This window comes from Curcuma longa, chromosome 7 (genome assembly GCF_044706935.1).
Source record: "Curcuma longa cultivar G26 ecotype Majalengka, Jawa Barat chromosome 7, ITB_CL_G26_1.1, whole genome shotgun sequence".
NCBI classification, from domain to species: domain Eukaryota; kingdom Viridiplantae; phylum Streptophyta; class Magnoliopsida; order Zingiberales; family Zingiberaceae; genus Curcuma; species Curcuma longa.
In genome coordinates, this window is record NC_133867.1 from 12,072,102 (window position 1) to 12,088,111 (window position 16,010).

General features: G+C 35.2%; 1 protein-coding gene across 1 annotated transcript in view; it reads right to left on the reverse strand.

Annotated features, from left to right (window-relative positions):
• Nucleotides 1-563: 563 nt before the first annotated feature.
• Nucleotides 564-16,010, reverse strand: part of LOC141832647 (dihydrolipoyllysine-residue acetyltransferase component 1 of pyruvate dehydrogenase complex, mitochondrial) — a 74,770-nt gene continuing 59,323 nt past the window's right edge. The window contains exons 14-20 of the mRNA XM_074720111.1: nucleotides 14,966-15,042; nucleotides 14,820-14,882; nucleotides 13,028-13,098; nucleotides 12,900-12,960; nucleotides 1,266-1,326; nucleotides 1,114-1,194; nucleotides 564-1,045 (exon numbers count right to left, since the gene is read on the reverse strand). Coding sequence (XP_074576212.1) covers nucleotides 984-1,045; nucleotides 1,114-1,194; nucleotides 1,266-1,326; nucleotides 12,900-12,960; nucleotides 13,028-13,098; nucleotides 14,820-14,882; nucleotides 14,966-15,042 — 476 coding nt within the window. The 3' untranslated portion in view covers nucleotides 564-983. The remainder of the gene's footprint in view (nucleotides 1,046-1,113; nucleotides 1,195-1,265; nucleotides 1,327-12,899; nucleotides 12,961-13,027; nucleotides 13,099-14,819; nucleotides 14,883-14,965; nucleotides 15,043-16,010) is intronic.

Sequence of the window (16,010 nt, forward strand, 5' to 3'; positions counted from 1 at the left end):
CATCTTTTTACTGAAAAGAGAAAGAGTGATTGTGAGATGGCAGATAGACCATCTACCAATAGTAGCAGCATCCCCCTCAGTAGGCTAGCAGCGCAGCTTTTAGACGTGAGGAAGGCAGAGCATTAATTATATAATTTTATATATATATATATATATATATATATATATAGACTCGTAATAAATAAAATCTAAATTTAGTACAAAAATTAGAACTAAATTCACTACTCACCTGAGGGAGGCACAATAAATCCAATAGCTTTAACAATATTTATTTGAGAAGAAAAATAAATGTAATGTTAACATGCATCGGTCTTGAGAGTAATCCCAAATGGAGAACAAATCCAATCCAGCAAAGAATAACAAACAAACCAATCCACACGCAAATAATAAACCAAAAACAACTATTTCAGCGAATAAGAGATCAACTGGAAAAATAAAATTTGATCATAAAAGATAGATAGTTTCGTTAAACCTCATTCACTAGCAAATTCAAGCTCCTAAAAAGCGATACGAAATCAAATTGGTAGCACGCTCAACAGAAAATGCAAGGAACATGATCAACAGATTGGTAAATAGGGCGTTAGATCATTTTAGGATTGTTTTTTAATAGATGCCAGATTTATGGCACTAGAATAATCATACATCAAAGTATACATATTAATATTTTATCATCAATCCATTGTAATATTGATAACATTATGTCACGCATCATTGCTCATCTCTACTTTAATACTTCACATCAAGCCACAAAATCAGCAAGAAATGAGTCCGAGTAGATCACTCGGAAATTTTGTTCAAGGAATTGGGCAAGCTGGGGGCAAAAGAATGAATGTTTCAGGCTTTTTGTGAAAATCAATTTCTTGAAGAAAACAATTTTAGTAATCTTATTAATGAGAAATAAATTATTATACGCCCAGTTGGGTTAACCCCCTTCTGAGTTTGAAGTCATATCTTCATGAGATGGAATATGCTCATTCTATGCTTCATAATAACAGTAGTCGTCTAATGTTGCTAAAATTTGATGACAATGCCGAAAAGAACTTGCCTGCAAGAAGATAAAAAGAATAATAGGTTCGCTTGTTCCATGATAATGAATTTAATGGAGAAACTTACTTGCCAACTGGCCATCAAACACACGATGATCAGCAGATAGTTTCAAGCTCATCTTTGTAACAATTACAGGTTTCTCAACTCCTGAATAGTTCATGTATCTTAGAACACAAACAAAATTCACAAGTGGAAACTTCAATTTGAAATGGCTATACCATCAGTTCCAATGACAGGTTCGACAACCATGTTGCCTCGACCAACAGCAAGAATACAAGCCTGGAAGATTTGATAAAGTTTATGTGAAACTGATTAGGAAACATAAATAGCAACGGCAACTAGCTACAAGCAAACCATTTTATGTCAGGATCAGAAAGTTCATTGACTTTCAGCAATAAGCCACAACTTAAATATTTTACATGGGTTATGCAGTTATAAAACACTAGATCAGAAAATCTCAGGTAAATATGCAAACGCTGGGAACAAACCATTTGAAGTCTTACAGGGGAAGGTACAAGACGAGCAGGAAGAAAACATTGTACTAGAAAATTTGCCTATGCTGCAGGGAATATAGTGTTGGTTCAATATTATATGCAATCCAAATAGAGGAAAAGTACTTTACTACAAGTTCACAATAGAGTAAGAATGCGATTGTATATATTCTTGGTTGATCATACCATACATTAAGATTTAGAAGAATTATTACACATTCTATCCAAGGTAATTCCCAACTGCCTATATATAAATGTTATTAATGAATATGAAATATCACAATCTATAGATTTACACATGGGTTAATATCCCTCAAATTAGTTCAAATATAAGATAAAAACTCAGCTGATTATGCATATCCTCTTAGTAATTTGGTCAATAAATCTCTAACTGATAGGTAGAAATTTGGTAAATACATCTTCTAACTCATTGGTAGAACTAACAAAAGAAATGATCTCATTATATTGTACCTGTTCTCTAATGAAGTCACAATCAATCTTTATATACTTTATTTGTCATGAAATATGAAACATGGGATTTGAGGTTATATGCATCTCAACTTGAATGCTACAATAAAGTTTCAACGGCTCGGTAAGGGTATATCCTATCTCACTTAATGTTTAACGCAAATGAGCTCGCATGTTGCCTGAGCTATAGCTCTAAAATTCTTTTTGCTTGGCCTTGCCATCATTGGTTGCTTTTTGCTCTTGCACAAAACAAGGTTGTCTCTAAGAGAACACAATATCCCTATAATAGCCAGATGAAGATTGCACAAAATAAGTTGACCTTGATCACAAAATAAAATATCTTTCCCTATAACACTTTTATGGTAATGCAGGATTCTCATAGCAGCTATCCGATGGTCATGATATGGATTTGCAAATGAGATTTTAGATCTGGCTATGATATAAGTTTTTTTATTCCTACAAACCTAATTTCCAAGGGTCAATTTGCGTCTCTTCCTATCCTAATACTAATTTAACATTAGAATCCGTAGGATAATATGTGAAGTACAGCAACTACAAGATAATTCAATTTTCCATGCCTTCTATATTTCCTAGGGTCAATTAGTGGTTTCCACTATCATGGTACAAATTTAACATTAGATCAATAGGAGTATATTTAGTCTTTAGTATGCCAGCTTCCTTTAAGTATGTCATGTATCTAGTCGTGTTGTGAAATATAGATATATCCTTTGAGCGAGCAATCTCTATACCAAGAAAATATCTAAGATTTGAAATTTACAAGTCTTTAATTTGGAAGTTGTTTATAAAGATAATCCTTCACTGTCTCTTTATTGTCTAGTTCTGGTGGCGCCATCTCACTTGTAATGATAATGTCAATCACATAGCTAGTAAGAAGAATACCTTCTAGACTATGAGCCTACTCGTAGTCATGGCGTACTGAACAAGAGTTGAGCTAAAATTTTCAAATAAGTTCTCAAATATTGAACTTCTCCAATTAACACAAAACCAGCACCCCGTAAGTAAAAAACCCAGAAGTTGCTCCATATGAAACCCAGAAAGATAACTATGCTTTCTTAATGTCAAGCCCATGAAGAGGCCAGTGGAGATAGCAGCTAGAGAGAGGAACATACTGATTGATGCATCCCACTGTGTTAATTTGAATTATACGCATATCGTATTTATTTGCTAGTGAATTTTATATTTACATTATTATTTGATATTTTATGGATTATAATTTTGTTAGTGAAATATTATGGTAGAATTCTCTATATATATTTGAATTGTAAAAATTTATACCTAGAACACCTTACTTCGATAAGGCATGCGCCTCACTGCATCGTGGGCCTCAGACTCCATAGCACCTATGCACTTTTGGATGCCTCATGCCTTAAATAACTATGACCTAATTGAATAAGGACCATTTGCCTTAAAATTTAAGAGAGATGACCTAGGTGACCATCAATTTAGAGGTGTGAAGGCTAGCTAAGAGAGTTGAAGCTAATGGAGGTTGTTACAACCCAGAGACCCATGCACGTCACCAATTAAGATACACATCCTTATATCTTGAATGGAAAGAAGTAATGTCAAAGGTAATAGAACATTCATGGATCTAATAGGTTTACTAATAGACTATAGGGCTAACCGAAACTCAGAAATATAAAATGCCACTTAACTGAAGATAAATATAACATAGGTAATAGTGAAACGTCTTCAATGCCACTTAACTGAAGAGTGAAATGTATTAGCTATTATGGCATTGGTATCATGCTAGTGGTGTGAGAGTATATAGAGATATGTTTAGAGGCTCCATAGTGTAGGATGAAGGGAAACAACAGAAGGTACCAAATAAAATGAGCAGGTGAGATGGTCAGCTAGAATAAAGTGCACACAACATTCTGGAGCCGGAGAAGCCTTGAATACTCCTCTGACATCCATTGGGACATGAGGGTGAAATGGAGAAACCTCCATAAGCAGGTGAGATGGTCAGCTAGTATGAATCACACATCATTCTGGAGTTAGAGGAATCTTGAATACTCCTCTGATATTTGTTGCGACATGATGGTGTGATGGTTAGATTAGCTAGAGGAGAATGGATAGCAATTGTACATGTAAATGACTAATGCTTAGCAAGGTCACACAAAATAATTAGCAGTAGAATAAAACACAAAGAAATGTAATCATACCACAATTATAAACATGGGAATTTATGTTGTTTAGAACCTTCGTTTCTACTCCATGGCCTATAACTCGTCAATGAGCCACTCTTAGAAAATCACTATCTTTCTCCTTCGTGGTGAACTACCAAAGGTGGAGAAAACTCATAATTACAAAACTTAGAAGAGGAAGGCCTAAGAGTACAAGATGAGGCCTAATATGATTAAATCAATCATTATTTCATCAACCATCATGTCTCCACCTTGCTCCTTTTTATAACCTTCATTCCCTTCATGAATTTTACTTTCCTATCTCTTTTTATAGTGATGGTACCTACAAATAACAATTCTAACTATTCTTTTATGCAAAAGGTGGAATCCACCACCCAGCGGCCCCACACGGTCGGCCCCACGACCATCTATGAGGAGGTAAATCGAGAAACTGCAGTTGGCCACGACGGAGGAGGATATTGCCCAACAATTCTAACTATTCTTGCTAATGCTTGGGAAGGTCACACAAGTCAATTAGCAATAGAATTTAAACATATAGAAATGCAAGCATACCACAAGCTTTAACACAAACCTCTACTCCACGATTTATGACTCATCAGCGAGCCACTCCCGAAAAGCCACTTTCTCTTTCAAGGTGAACTATCGGAGGTGAAGAAACCTCTTATAGCATAACCAATTACAAGAGCCTAGAAGAGGAAGGATTAAGAATACAAGATGAAGCCTAATAGGATTAAACAAATCACTATCTTGCCAACCTTTAGGCCTCCACCTTACTCCTTATAGCCTTCATTCCCTTCATTCTTCACTTGTTATGCTGATGTCTCATTGATTAATTGATAAGAACCATCCATCGCTCGAATATTTCCTCTAATCGCTTCAACCCAAGTTTGCAAATGACTACTCGAGTAAATTGGATTCCGCCATTAATCGAATGGGGCCCTTAGGTCATCTAACTGTTGTAGTGCAACTTTATTTGATTATTGACTCTTTTTGACTTTCCTACTGTAGCATCAATCGATTAGATCTTACTATCAATTAACTAGATTTTACCATAAGCCAACTAACTATAGATCAAACAACTGTCCAATTGACTAAGTCATGACAAAAATATGTTGTTCGCTAGTTGATCACAATGAGTCGACTTCTTAATCAACTTAGCTCTCCAATCGGCTAGATTGACTTCTAGTCAAATAAAAGTTCAACCATGATCAAGGCCGTCTCAAGGTTGTCTGAAGCCCTAGGCAAAAAAAAAAAACTTTAGATCTTTAACATTTTTTTAAAAAAAATTCCCTAACCATTTTTTATTTGGACTTAAGATCGACAATGACGGAGTTAATTTTTTTTAAAATTAAAATATTAATTTTGAAAAATAGATTTTTATAGAAAATCTAATTTTTTGACTCTTTGGGATGCAAAATTATTAATTAAATTTTTATATTCACGTTTTGATAATAATTTTTTTCAATTGATAAAATTATTAAATTATTTAATCATTCTTGATATGTTGAACGTAAATAAGATTTTATTAATTTTAATTTTTAAAAATTTCTTTATGTTGAAGCTACGCTAACATGTATGGTCAATAGTATTCTATAAGTTATCCACGCATTGGGAAAAGAATTTAATTTTTTAAAAAGGTTCAATATCTCAAGTGTTGTTTTTAATTTTAGATTTATTATTTCTTTTAAAACATGTAATTCTAAAAATAAATCTAAACCATCAATATCAGATAACATATCATGTGTTAAAATTTTTTTACGATTTAAACATTTTTTAAAAAAAATCATTATCAAGCAATTTTAACTTTTCTACATCATATAAAAATTAAATTTATTTTTGTATATTTTAAATTGTTAAACCTACTTTAAAGTGAAGAAATAGCATGATCAATATAGTTAATACAAAATCACTGATGAGGAAGGAAAAGGGCGTTGAACATTGACGAGAGAGAAAAATTACGAGACCATCGAGGGCTAAAGTTTTTAAGAGATATTAAAAAGGAAAGTTGATTAGATCTTATAGCATATAATTAATAATAATAATAATTACAAAAAATCTATGATAAACGAAATAAAAATAATTTAATATTAAAATTGAACAATTTTATTAAAAATGAATAAAAATAAATTTAAAATGTTAAAAATTATAATCCCAAATTGAACATTTTCTTTTAAAAAATTTAAATAAATATAAATATTAAATATTAAAAATAATGGACCCCAATAAAATTGGGGCCCTAGGCATGCCTTTAAGGCCTATGCCTTAAACCGAGCCTGACCATGATCATCGTAATGATTAAATCTTGTCAAAAACTACCCTTGCCCCTATATACAACTCTCACAACCCATTAAAGTTTACCTTCTCAACTTAACTTCACCACCATGGTCGTCTCCCATCAAGTTACTCATCCCTTAGACGCACCAAGCTCTCGACTTACTCCTCGTGTCGTCCTTCACACTTCCCCTACGTAGTATCGCTCCACCGATTGTCATTAATGCTACCCTCAATTCTCCTCATCCTATTGTCTCTCGAATCTCCTATATGGGTCTCAAACCATTGAGCTAATAACTTGGCCGTATCGAGTCCTGCTCCATGAGCTACTTTAATACCATCTCAATGCTCTCATCTTATGATTCTTTAGTTGTCTTATACAACGTTCTTCGATTTTCGTAAACCTCCAAGTCATTGAGTGTGTTGACTTGGACACGTTATGTCATCATCCATATCGCTTGACCTTATCGAGTCATGAGCTCTCTAAGCTTCATATGTGTCCTATAAGTTTCTGCATAACTCAAACACACACATCAAAAAAAAAATTTCGAGCCATATCCCGACCAAAAAAAAGGTTAAACCTGACCAAGGATTGAAATTTCGAGCCGTATCCCGCGATACCAGCGAAAATTTCATTTCGCCAACAGAATAACACCGGCACAAGCGTTCCGACCAGGATACCGTTCAAAGGCGTTGCCCAGGCCTGATGACCCCACCGGAGGCATCGTGCGGTTTGCGCGGACCCCCCCATTGCGTGTAGCCAGTCGCGGTTCCATTTTTTTTAACTTAGGTTTAATAAGTTTTTAATAATCAATTCCTAGCAATAGTTGAGGATAATATAAATAGGCTTAATTAAAGCCCGTAAAATTATCCTATTATTTTTTAAAAAATATTTTATTTTTTATTTTTAAATATTTAGATTAAATTTTTTATTTTAGTTAATATATTTTATATTTTAAAAATATCGAAACTATACTGACACGATATAATATGGTACCAAAACTGTATCGTTCCGATCCGAGATTGAAACCTCAGCACGGCTCGATATTTTAAACCTTGAACCCGACCATTTAAGGTATGATTGCACCAACAATATGAACAATAGTGAAATTAGACTGAGCTAGTGAGGAAGTATCTAGCTAAGCTACAAATGTAGATGAATGACTAAAAGGAACCTTCACATGCTCAATGTTACAACAGAGCAACCCCATCAATATCACCACTAGCCTACTTTTTCTCAAACTGAATCAACCACCAATGTGAGTCACTATTAGCCTCCTTTTGCTCAAATTGAATCAACCACTAATGTGAGTTAGGTTATTAAAGAGTCGATTGCAACATTGTGGAAGTTGTAGCCTACTATTAACTAAATCGACTAAGAACTAGGATAAGGATTTGGTGAAGAGCTGCGTATTGAATAAGGTGGCGGCATTCCTATTCATGACATTGATCTTGATGGGTAGATTCATTGAACGTTAGTGACAAGTAGCCAATGCTTGGAGTATAATGGATGAAGATCAATGGTACCACATGAAGCTTAATTTATCTCACTAAGTAAAGTGCATAAGGTCAAAATGCATGTGGGATCTCAAGATAAGTTAAACAATGTTAGGGTCCCAGGAGGTGCCAACTATAGAGGGTTAGGTGGGCAAGCTAAGAAAACTGCTCAGAGAGTTGGGCAGATTCAAGATCAACGAAGCCAACAATGGAAGTTTGATGGAGGACATCAAGAGAGTGAGATACATACTAGATGCATGCAGTGACAAAGCTGAGAGTATACTAGCTACAAGCCAACAATGGAAGTTCGATGGAGGACATCAAGAGAGTGAGATACATACTAGATGCATGCAGTGACAAAGCTGAGAGTATACTAGTGTAGCTAAATGCCTTCCACCTAAAGTCCTTGTGCCTTCATTGCACAATAAACTATTAGACCTAATGATGAATCGAATGACACATGTACAGGAACTAGTGGAGCTGACCATGGGTTATTCAGTGAGAGGATGAGGGGGGAATAATTCCATATACTGCCCTAGGTAATATCTTACTGCTTGTAATAAATATTAATAAATATAGAATATTACAAGTACACCCCCATAGTTTACATGCATCCATATCCATAACACCATATATTTACTATATTAAGATAAATATATATTTGCAATCAGATCAAGCAAGTAATATTCAAACATTTAGGATGCATTACATATTATTTTGTAGTTGAAAATTTATATATTTACTAACATTTTTTATCTTGATTTATCACCCTGTAAATACTCTAAGTGATTCAGTCAGTCCTTTCAATTCCACAATTCCACTTTTAGGGGTTATGCAGTTGTCAATATGTTTAGTATAAAAAAAAAAATAACAATCCGGTGCACAAAGTTTCCGCCAATGGGGGTCCCGAGGAAAGGTCTATTGTACGCAATGTTACCCTATTTTGCAAGAGGTTATTTCCAAAACTCGAACCCGTAACTTCTAGGTCACACGGCAACAACTTTACCATTGCACCAATATATTTAATATATTAGGTAAACATATATTGGGGAAGCAAATTTGCAGGAGCGGTGCAGGAAGGTACATCATGTGGATAAGAAAACATCTCATAGAAACTGATTCAAGATGCTAACCATAACTTACTCATATTAATGATGTCACTTATGCAAGATAATAAACAGAGGGTGATTGCTGTTGTGAGTATAATACACAGTATCCCGTTATCCACTATCCCAAATTTATGATGCCCAAGTCTCTCTAGTAGATAGAAGTAGATATAGTATTCAGAGTTAATGGACGATTACTTTAATTGTCCCACCATTCTAGGCTTAGGCTGAATGGTATAAGTCTCTTATCTATCATGTTTTATGTTAGAACAAAAGAGCAATCTACATGATTAAATAAGGTTAGCAGTGCCACATGGAAAAATAACTGTTAGACTTGGGCCAAGGCTAAGTTACCAAGCAGGAGCCATGAATTTTGCTGCATGTCGACTTTGGCAAAGCTAGGAGTGGGCTCCAAACCTATTAAAGGGGGCCAAGTGCCATAGTGACAGATAACAATTCCTATCAAGAGCAACTTGGTGATTGGAAGGAGACAAATGCAAAGTTTTCATCTTTAGCTTGGATCATTTTGTTAGGATTCTCATCCATGATGGTTTTGATGATATTGAAAAAGGGTTTAAATTAGCTTTGTGATTATTTGATGTGTGTGCTAAATTGTGCAGGGTCTAGTAAGTATATAGGCTATGAGGGTTTGATAGCTCAATGTCCATATATTTGAAAAAAGATGGCACATTCGAGGGACTGCAAGATGAGGAATATCTATATAAGCAAAGACAAGAGGGATGGTTGAGGAGCCACAAGCTCAAAAGCATTGAAGGGACGCAGCTTAATGATAGAAGATCTCAAGGTACTCCAAGTCAGATGGGTGGAATGATATGACATGGGTCGTAGGATAGAAAGGAAACTTAGGTGGACTCAACTTTATAATTAGTCGAACTAAGGACATTAGTCGATTGTTGGATAAGATTCAGTCAACTAATGTTCCATACCCCGAGTTTGGTATGTTTGGGATATTAGGGTTATATCAATCGACTAATGGGTAAGTTTGACTAATAATCCGAATAGCCCAAGTTATGTCAGTCGACTAATGGATAAGGATGTAGGTTTGTGACAACCAAATGAAAAAATTCTGAGTTGACTAGAGCCTACATAAGGAGTAAAAAAAAGTTAAGAAGCAACTGGGCAGTCGATTAAATTCAAAGCAGTTGACTAATGGGTCAGTCTAGTTGATTACTACTACAGTGACCATTGAGATGGAGTCGAAAATGAAAATATCAATGGCGTGATGCAGATAAAATTTGAAGATCAAATGATCACAACCAACGTATAGGAGAAGTCCAAGTGTGATCTTGGCATGGAAAAGTCCAAGCGTGGTCTTGGCAAGGAAAGTCCAAGCTGGGTCTTGGCAAAGGAGAAGTCCAAGCGTGGGTCTTGGCAAGGAAAAGTCCAAGCATGGGTCTTGGCAAAGGAGAAGTCCAAGCGTAGTCTTGGCAAAGGACTTAGCGGACGAAGCCGATGGAAGCATCTCAAGCTAGTGCGAGGATGATGAAGCATCTAAGAGAGGCACGAGGCTGAGGGAGGTGCTTGAAGGTCGAGGTCAAGGCTAAGAGAAGTTGAAATGAGACTTTTCAGCTTAGAGCAGTCGACTGGCCCTGCCAGCAGTCGACTGATGATAAATCAGCACCACACAGAAAGTTCAGTCGAGCCAGAGGAAGACGGCAGTCGACTGGGCAGTCGACTGAGGTATGAAGAGTCGACTGATGCCAGTCGACTGGTCTTGGATCAGTCGACTGAAATTCAAACGTTGGGCAAAACAAGGCAAGCATTAAATGCAGATTTTGTTGCCGTTGAAGCCCATCAGTCGACTGGCCCTGCCAGCAGTCGACTGATATCGGGAAGAAATAAAAGAAGCCATCTCGAGATCAACTCAAGAATTTTTGATTCTTTCATTTTCTGTGTGTTTCTTCTGAGAACTTGTTTGTTCTCTGATCTGAGATTTCTTCCCTTCCTCCTAGACTATATTTCTAATCATACGAGGAAGATTAGAAACATCTTACCTTTAGTATCTAAAAAAAATACCCTCATCATTTGCTCCCTTGGGCCATTTGATTTTAGGTTTTTGATCAAGGTTTAAAATATCAAGCCGTGCCGAGGTTTCGGTCCCGGATCGGAACGATACAGTTTCGGTATCGTATCGTACTGTGCCGGTATAGTTTCGGTATATTTAAAATATAAAATATATTAACTAAAATAAAAAATTAATCTAAATATTTAAAAATAAAAAATAAAATATTTTTTAAAAAATAATAAGATAATTTTATAGATTATAATAAAGTCTATTTAAATTATCAACAACTATAGTTAAGAATTAATTATTAAAACCTCAATTAAACCCAAGGTTTAAAATCTCGACCCGTGCCGAGGTTTCGGTCCCGGACCGGAACGATACGGTTTCGGTATCGTATCGTGCCGTGCCGATATAGTTTCGGTATTTTTTAAATTTTAAATATAAATGTATATTAATTTTATTAATATTTGATTATTAAATATATTTTATATATTGAAATGTTGAATTTATATTTTAATATTTTCTGATAAGATAATATTTATTATAAAAATTATTTTTTTAAAAAATAATTGTTAAAATTTAAAATTAAATTTAAAATTATAAAATCATTTGAAAGGTTAAAAATAATTATAAAATTATTTGAAAATTTTAAATTATTTTTTGAATGTATTTATAAATTTTTAATTTTAAAAAATTTATTTGAAATGTTTAAGAATTATATTTTTTTTAAAGTTTAGATTATTTTAAATTTATATTTAATTTTATAAATTATTTTTAAAAATTAAATTATTTTATAAAATATTTATTAATTTTTAAAATTATTTAAAAATTTTGAAATAATTTTTAATTTAGGTTAGGGTTGATTGTTTATTTAGATTTGGGATTGATAAGAAAATAAATAAAAACTTATTAGAATTTAAATAAAATAAATAATTAATTAAATAATTTTATTAGGGTGTAATTAAGTTAATTGTTAGCATTTTAATTAAACCTAATCTTCTCCTCGCGACGCGCTCGATCTCGGCACGCGAGATCGCGCAACCCTACGGCGCCGGAGGGGTCGCGCGACTCCTCCGGCGAGGCCGCCGGAGTCACGCGACTCCTCCGGCGAGGCCGCCGCGGTCGCGCGACCCCGCGGCGGCGCCAGAGGGGTCGCGCGATCCTTCCTGGCGCTGCGACCGTGGGGTCTCGCGACCCCTGCGGCGGCGCCGGAGGGGTCGCATGACCCCGGCGGCCTCGCCGGAGGAGTCACGCGATCCCTCCGGCGGCTGGGCTGGTGTCGGGTCGTACCGGTGCCGATCGGCGGGCGGAACGAAATGTTTCGCCCGTTTCGACCGGCTCGGCACGAGATTTTAATCCCTGATTAAACCTAAGTTAAAAGATCCAAAAATCCAAAAAATTGTGACTGCTTCGCTCCCGATCGCGCGCGGCCCGCATGTGGAGGTGTCGCCGGGCCCACGCGGTGCCTCCGATGGCGTCGCCGAGGCCGCGCAACGCCTCCGGAGGCATCTCCCGACCGGAACCGCTGTGCCGGTGCTGTGTAGGTGCCGGTCCGTAGGCGGAATGAAAATTTTCATCCGTATCACGCGATACGGCTCGAAATTTCAATCCTTGGTTTTGATCCTTGAATTCAAGAGGTGTGTACTTACACGTTCATAGGTGAACCATGCCAAATGAAATTTAATGGCAGAAGAGAGTGTGTTGGGGGGATTGTTCCCAAAAGAATATTATTTTTAGTTGATGATTGCCAAAATATTGAAAGAGATTAAAATCAAATGCCAAAAATATTGGAGAATCAAAATTATAGCAATGATCCAAGAGAGAGAACCTGAGGCGGGTTTATAATGGCACAGAAATAGTCCACGGGAAACATGCCAAGATTTGTGATGCTGCCAAAAACAAAATTGCCTAAGTAGGAGGAATGGTAAAAGATATTATGATGATACGTTAACTTACCTGAAAGATCCACCTTGGAATTGATCAGGTTTAAGTTTACCAGCACGTGCCTTCTCAGCTAACTCTTTGACCTATGATTGTTCTCATATATCAAATCTAGGAACAATTTTCTGTTTCACTTTGATTAATAAAATAGAGAGAGCATAACAGATTCCAAGAAAACATGAAGACTAAAAGAAAAATGTCAGCCATAGTACAAATCATATCTAATTTTGTTGATTGGTATAATTCCTTGCAATTACCACTGTACTAAGTTCTAGAAGTGCAAACTAATCTTGTCCATGCTGAAGTTCTAGAAGTGCAAACTAATCTTGTCCATGCTGGAGCCTGAGTTGGCCTAGCTATGGGTGTGCTATACTGGGCCTAGCATGGCTCCAAATGGGTCATTCCCAACATAGTCTGGGGCTGTTCTACCATGGCCTAGCACATGCCTGGGCGAAGTTGTGCCAGGACTGGCACACTGGAAGAAAATTTTTTAAGAAGTAAACTTTTAAGAGAAATTTATGAAAATTTCAATTTTTAGAAAAATAATCAGGGATCTAAGGGGTAATATAAGAAATAGATTAACAGATTATAGCTTGAGCTTATATGGACTGGGCTAGTCAACATGCAGGTCATTTTGGACGAGTATGATAGTGATCCAAGAGACCCACATGAGCACTGACCTACGACACATGTTGCAGCGAGTATAACCCAACCCATTTGACACCTAAAATAAAATAGGACACCAAACTTTGACTTTGCAAACAGTAAACCAAATGATTGATTGTTACATCAGAAATAAGTAATGCGACCTGAGCTTATGCAAACAACCTAATATATTACCTTACCAATTGTTTTGAAATACAACCATTTAGCCATACAAAATAAAAGGAGGGAACTGATTAGACTACAAAGCTCTCATAGACATAATAGTAATTTTAGGGATAAGTACATTGAATTCTGATAAATTAAAATGATTAAAACCATAACTAAAACAGTGGAAAGTTACATTTGTTAAGAAAATGAATGCATGTTTACAAAAGCACATAACTAATATGGTGCTCTCTTGGGCAAATGAATTTTCTTTGCATGTCCATAAAATGTAAACCGGAACTCTTGAAAGTGATAGAACAATTTTGTCTAAAAAAAGAGAACATTAAAAAAAAGACAGCCCGATACACAAAGCTCCTACCAATGCAGGGTCCCAAAAAAGGATCTATTGATGCAACCTTACTCTACTTTGCAAGAGGTTGTTTCCGAAACTCGAACTCATGACCTCTTGGTCACACAGCAGCAACTTTACTATTGCTCCAAGACTCCCAAAGAAGAGAACATTACATCTATGTAAAAATAACTAAACACAACATATAAAAGTTGGTCTAAGAAAATGGGACTAAACTATTAACTCTAACATCCTCAAGCTGGAGAATAAATATTGTTAAATATTCAACTAAATAAACAATAGACCTTTGCAAAGCAAGGTAAAACTACGTATAATAGACCCTTCCCCGAGACCCCTGCATTGGCAAGAGCTTTGTGCACTGAGCTACCCTATTCAACTTAATAAACAAAAAAGATAAAGAGAACAAAAAGAGAGGTCTATTTCAACCAATTCTGAAACTGTTGGCTAAGTCATTTTGATACATCTTGTAAAAAATCATTGAAAACATTGTATCAAAAAAAAACTGCTCTCCTAGAGGAATTAGAAAAAGGTCACCTTATCCTATCTCAGATATCTTGCATTCAATAGCAGATTATATGTATTGTCACACCTAGTTATCAATTCAATATGAAACAAGAAGCTGCTCACCTCCAAGGATATCGCTGATAATGACTTCTGATCTGCATTTCTGACAATAGGAGTCATCAATCCCTGTACCTCAGTTATATAACTGACCTTAGAATTTAGACTAACAGTACCAATATGTAGATTATCCAAGTAGCCTTCAAAAATACCTTCTCTGTGGCAACTGCTACTGATATGTCAACTGAGTCACATGATACAGATTCACCTTTCTCATCATTCCAGTAAACTGTTCACCATGCAAAAGAAGAACCTAGTTATCAGAAAGAGTAATCATAGAAAATAATGACATGAAACATGAATAACTTATCCATCAAGCTAACTGAATTCATTGAACTCGGAACATGAAGGAATGACCTTCATGTTAATCATTACTATTAACCAGAATCGTAAAGAAAGAAAAACACAATATTTTATGATTAACTTGCCAGAATACAGTAGGTCAGCTACTTGATAGGACAGTGTTTAGGGGAAAAATAATGCTAAAAATACACTTTAATACAATGCTAGCAGGAAATAGTTAAGTAGCAATTCTAGTCATCACAAAACTTTAACACCAAAAATATTCTTTAAGAATGTATAGAAAGCAATAAGAACATATGACAAGTAAATTAAAAACATTTATCTTGTTTCATGAGTTTGTCAGGCTAAATACAAATGCTAGGGATGATGGAACTCACTTGGAATAGTTTGAAATTGCTTCATCTACAAGCAGAAGATTGGTTATGTTGGCAGCCCAATATTTTTGACACATTTCACATCTTTACACAATAATATTAAATTTCAAATTGCACAACCAGCTAGTCATAACCCTTATTACATTATCCTTTAAAAAGTGATTATACAAGGATTTTACATCTTTAGACTCTAATTCAAAGTTTAAAACTTCGAGCCATACGTAAGTTTCAGTTTATGACCGAAATGATATGGTTTTGATACGGTACTTTTCTAAATATAAAATATATTAATTAAAAAATATTTTTATTAATATTTGATTGCTATAAATGTTTACTATTAGGTCATATTTAAGATATTAAATATTGAGTTCAAATTTTGATATTATCCTTATTGAATCTTTTGCAATTGTTGAATTTAAAATTTATATTTTTATTATTATTGCACATAATTAAATAGTCTTGATTATAATTTTATTGCAGAGGCATCAAGTTTAAGACCTTGCATTTATAATAGTCATGA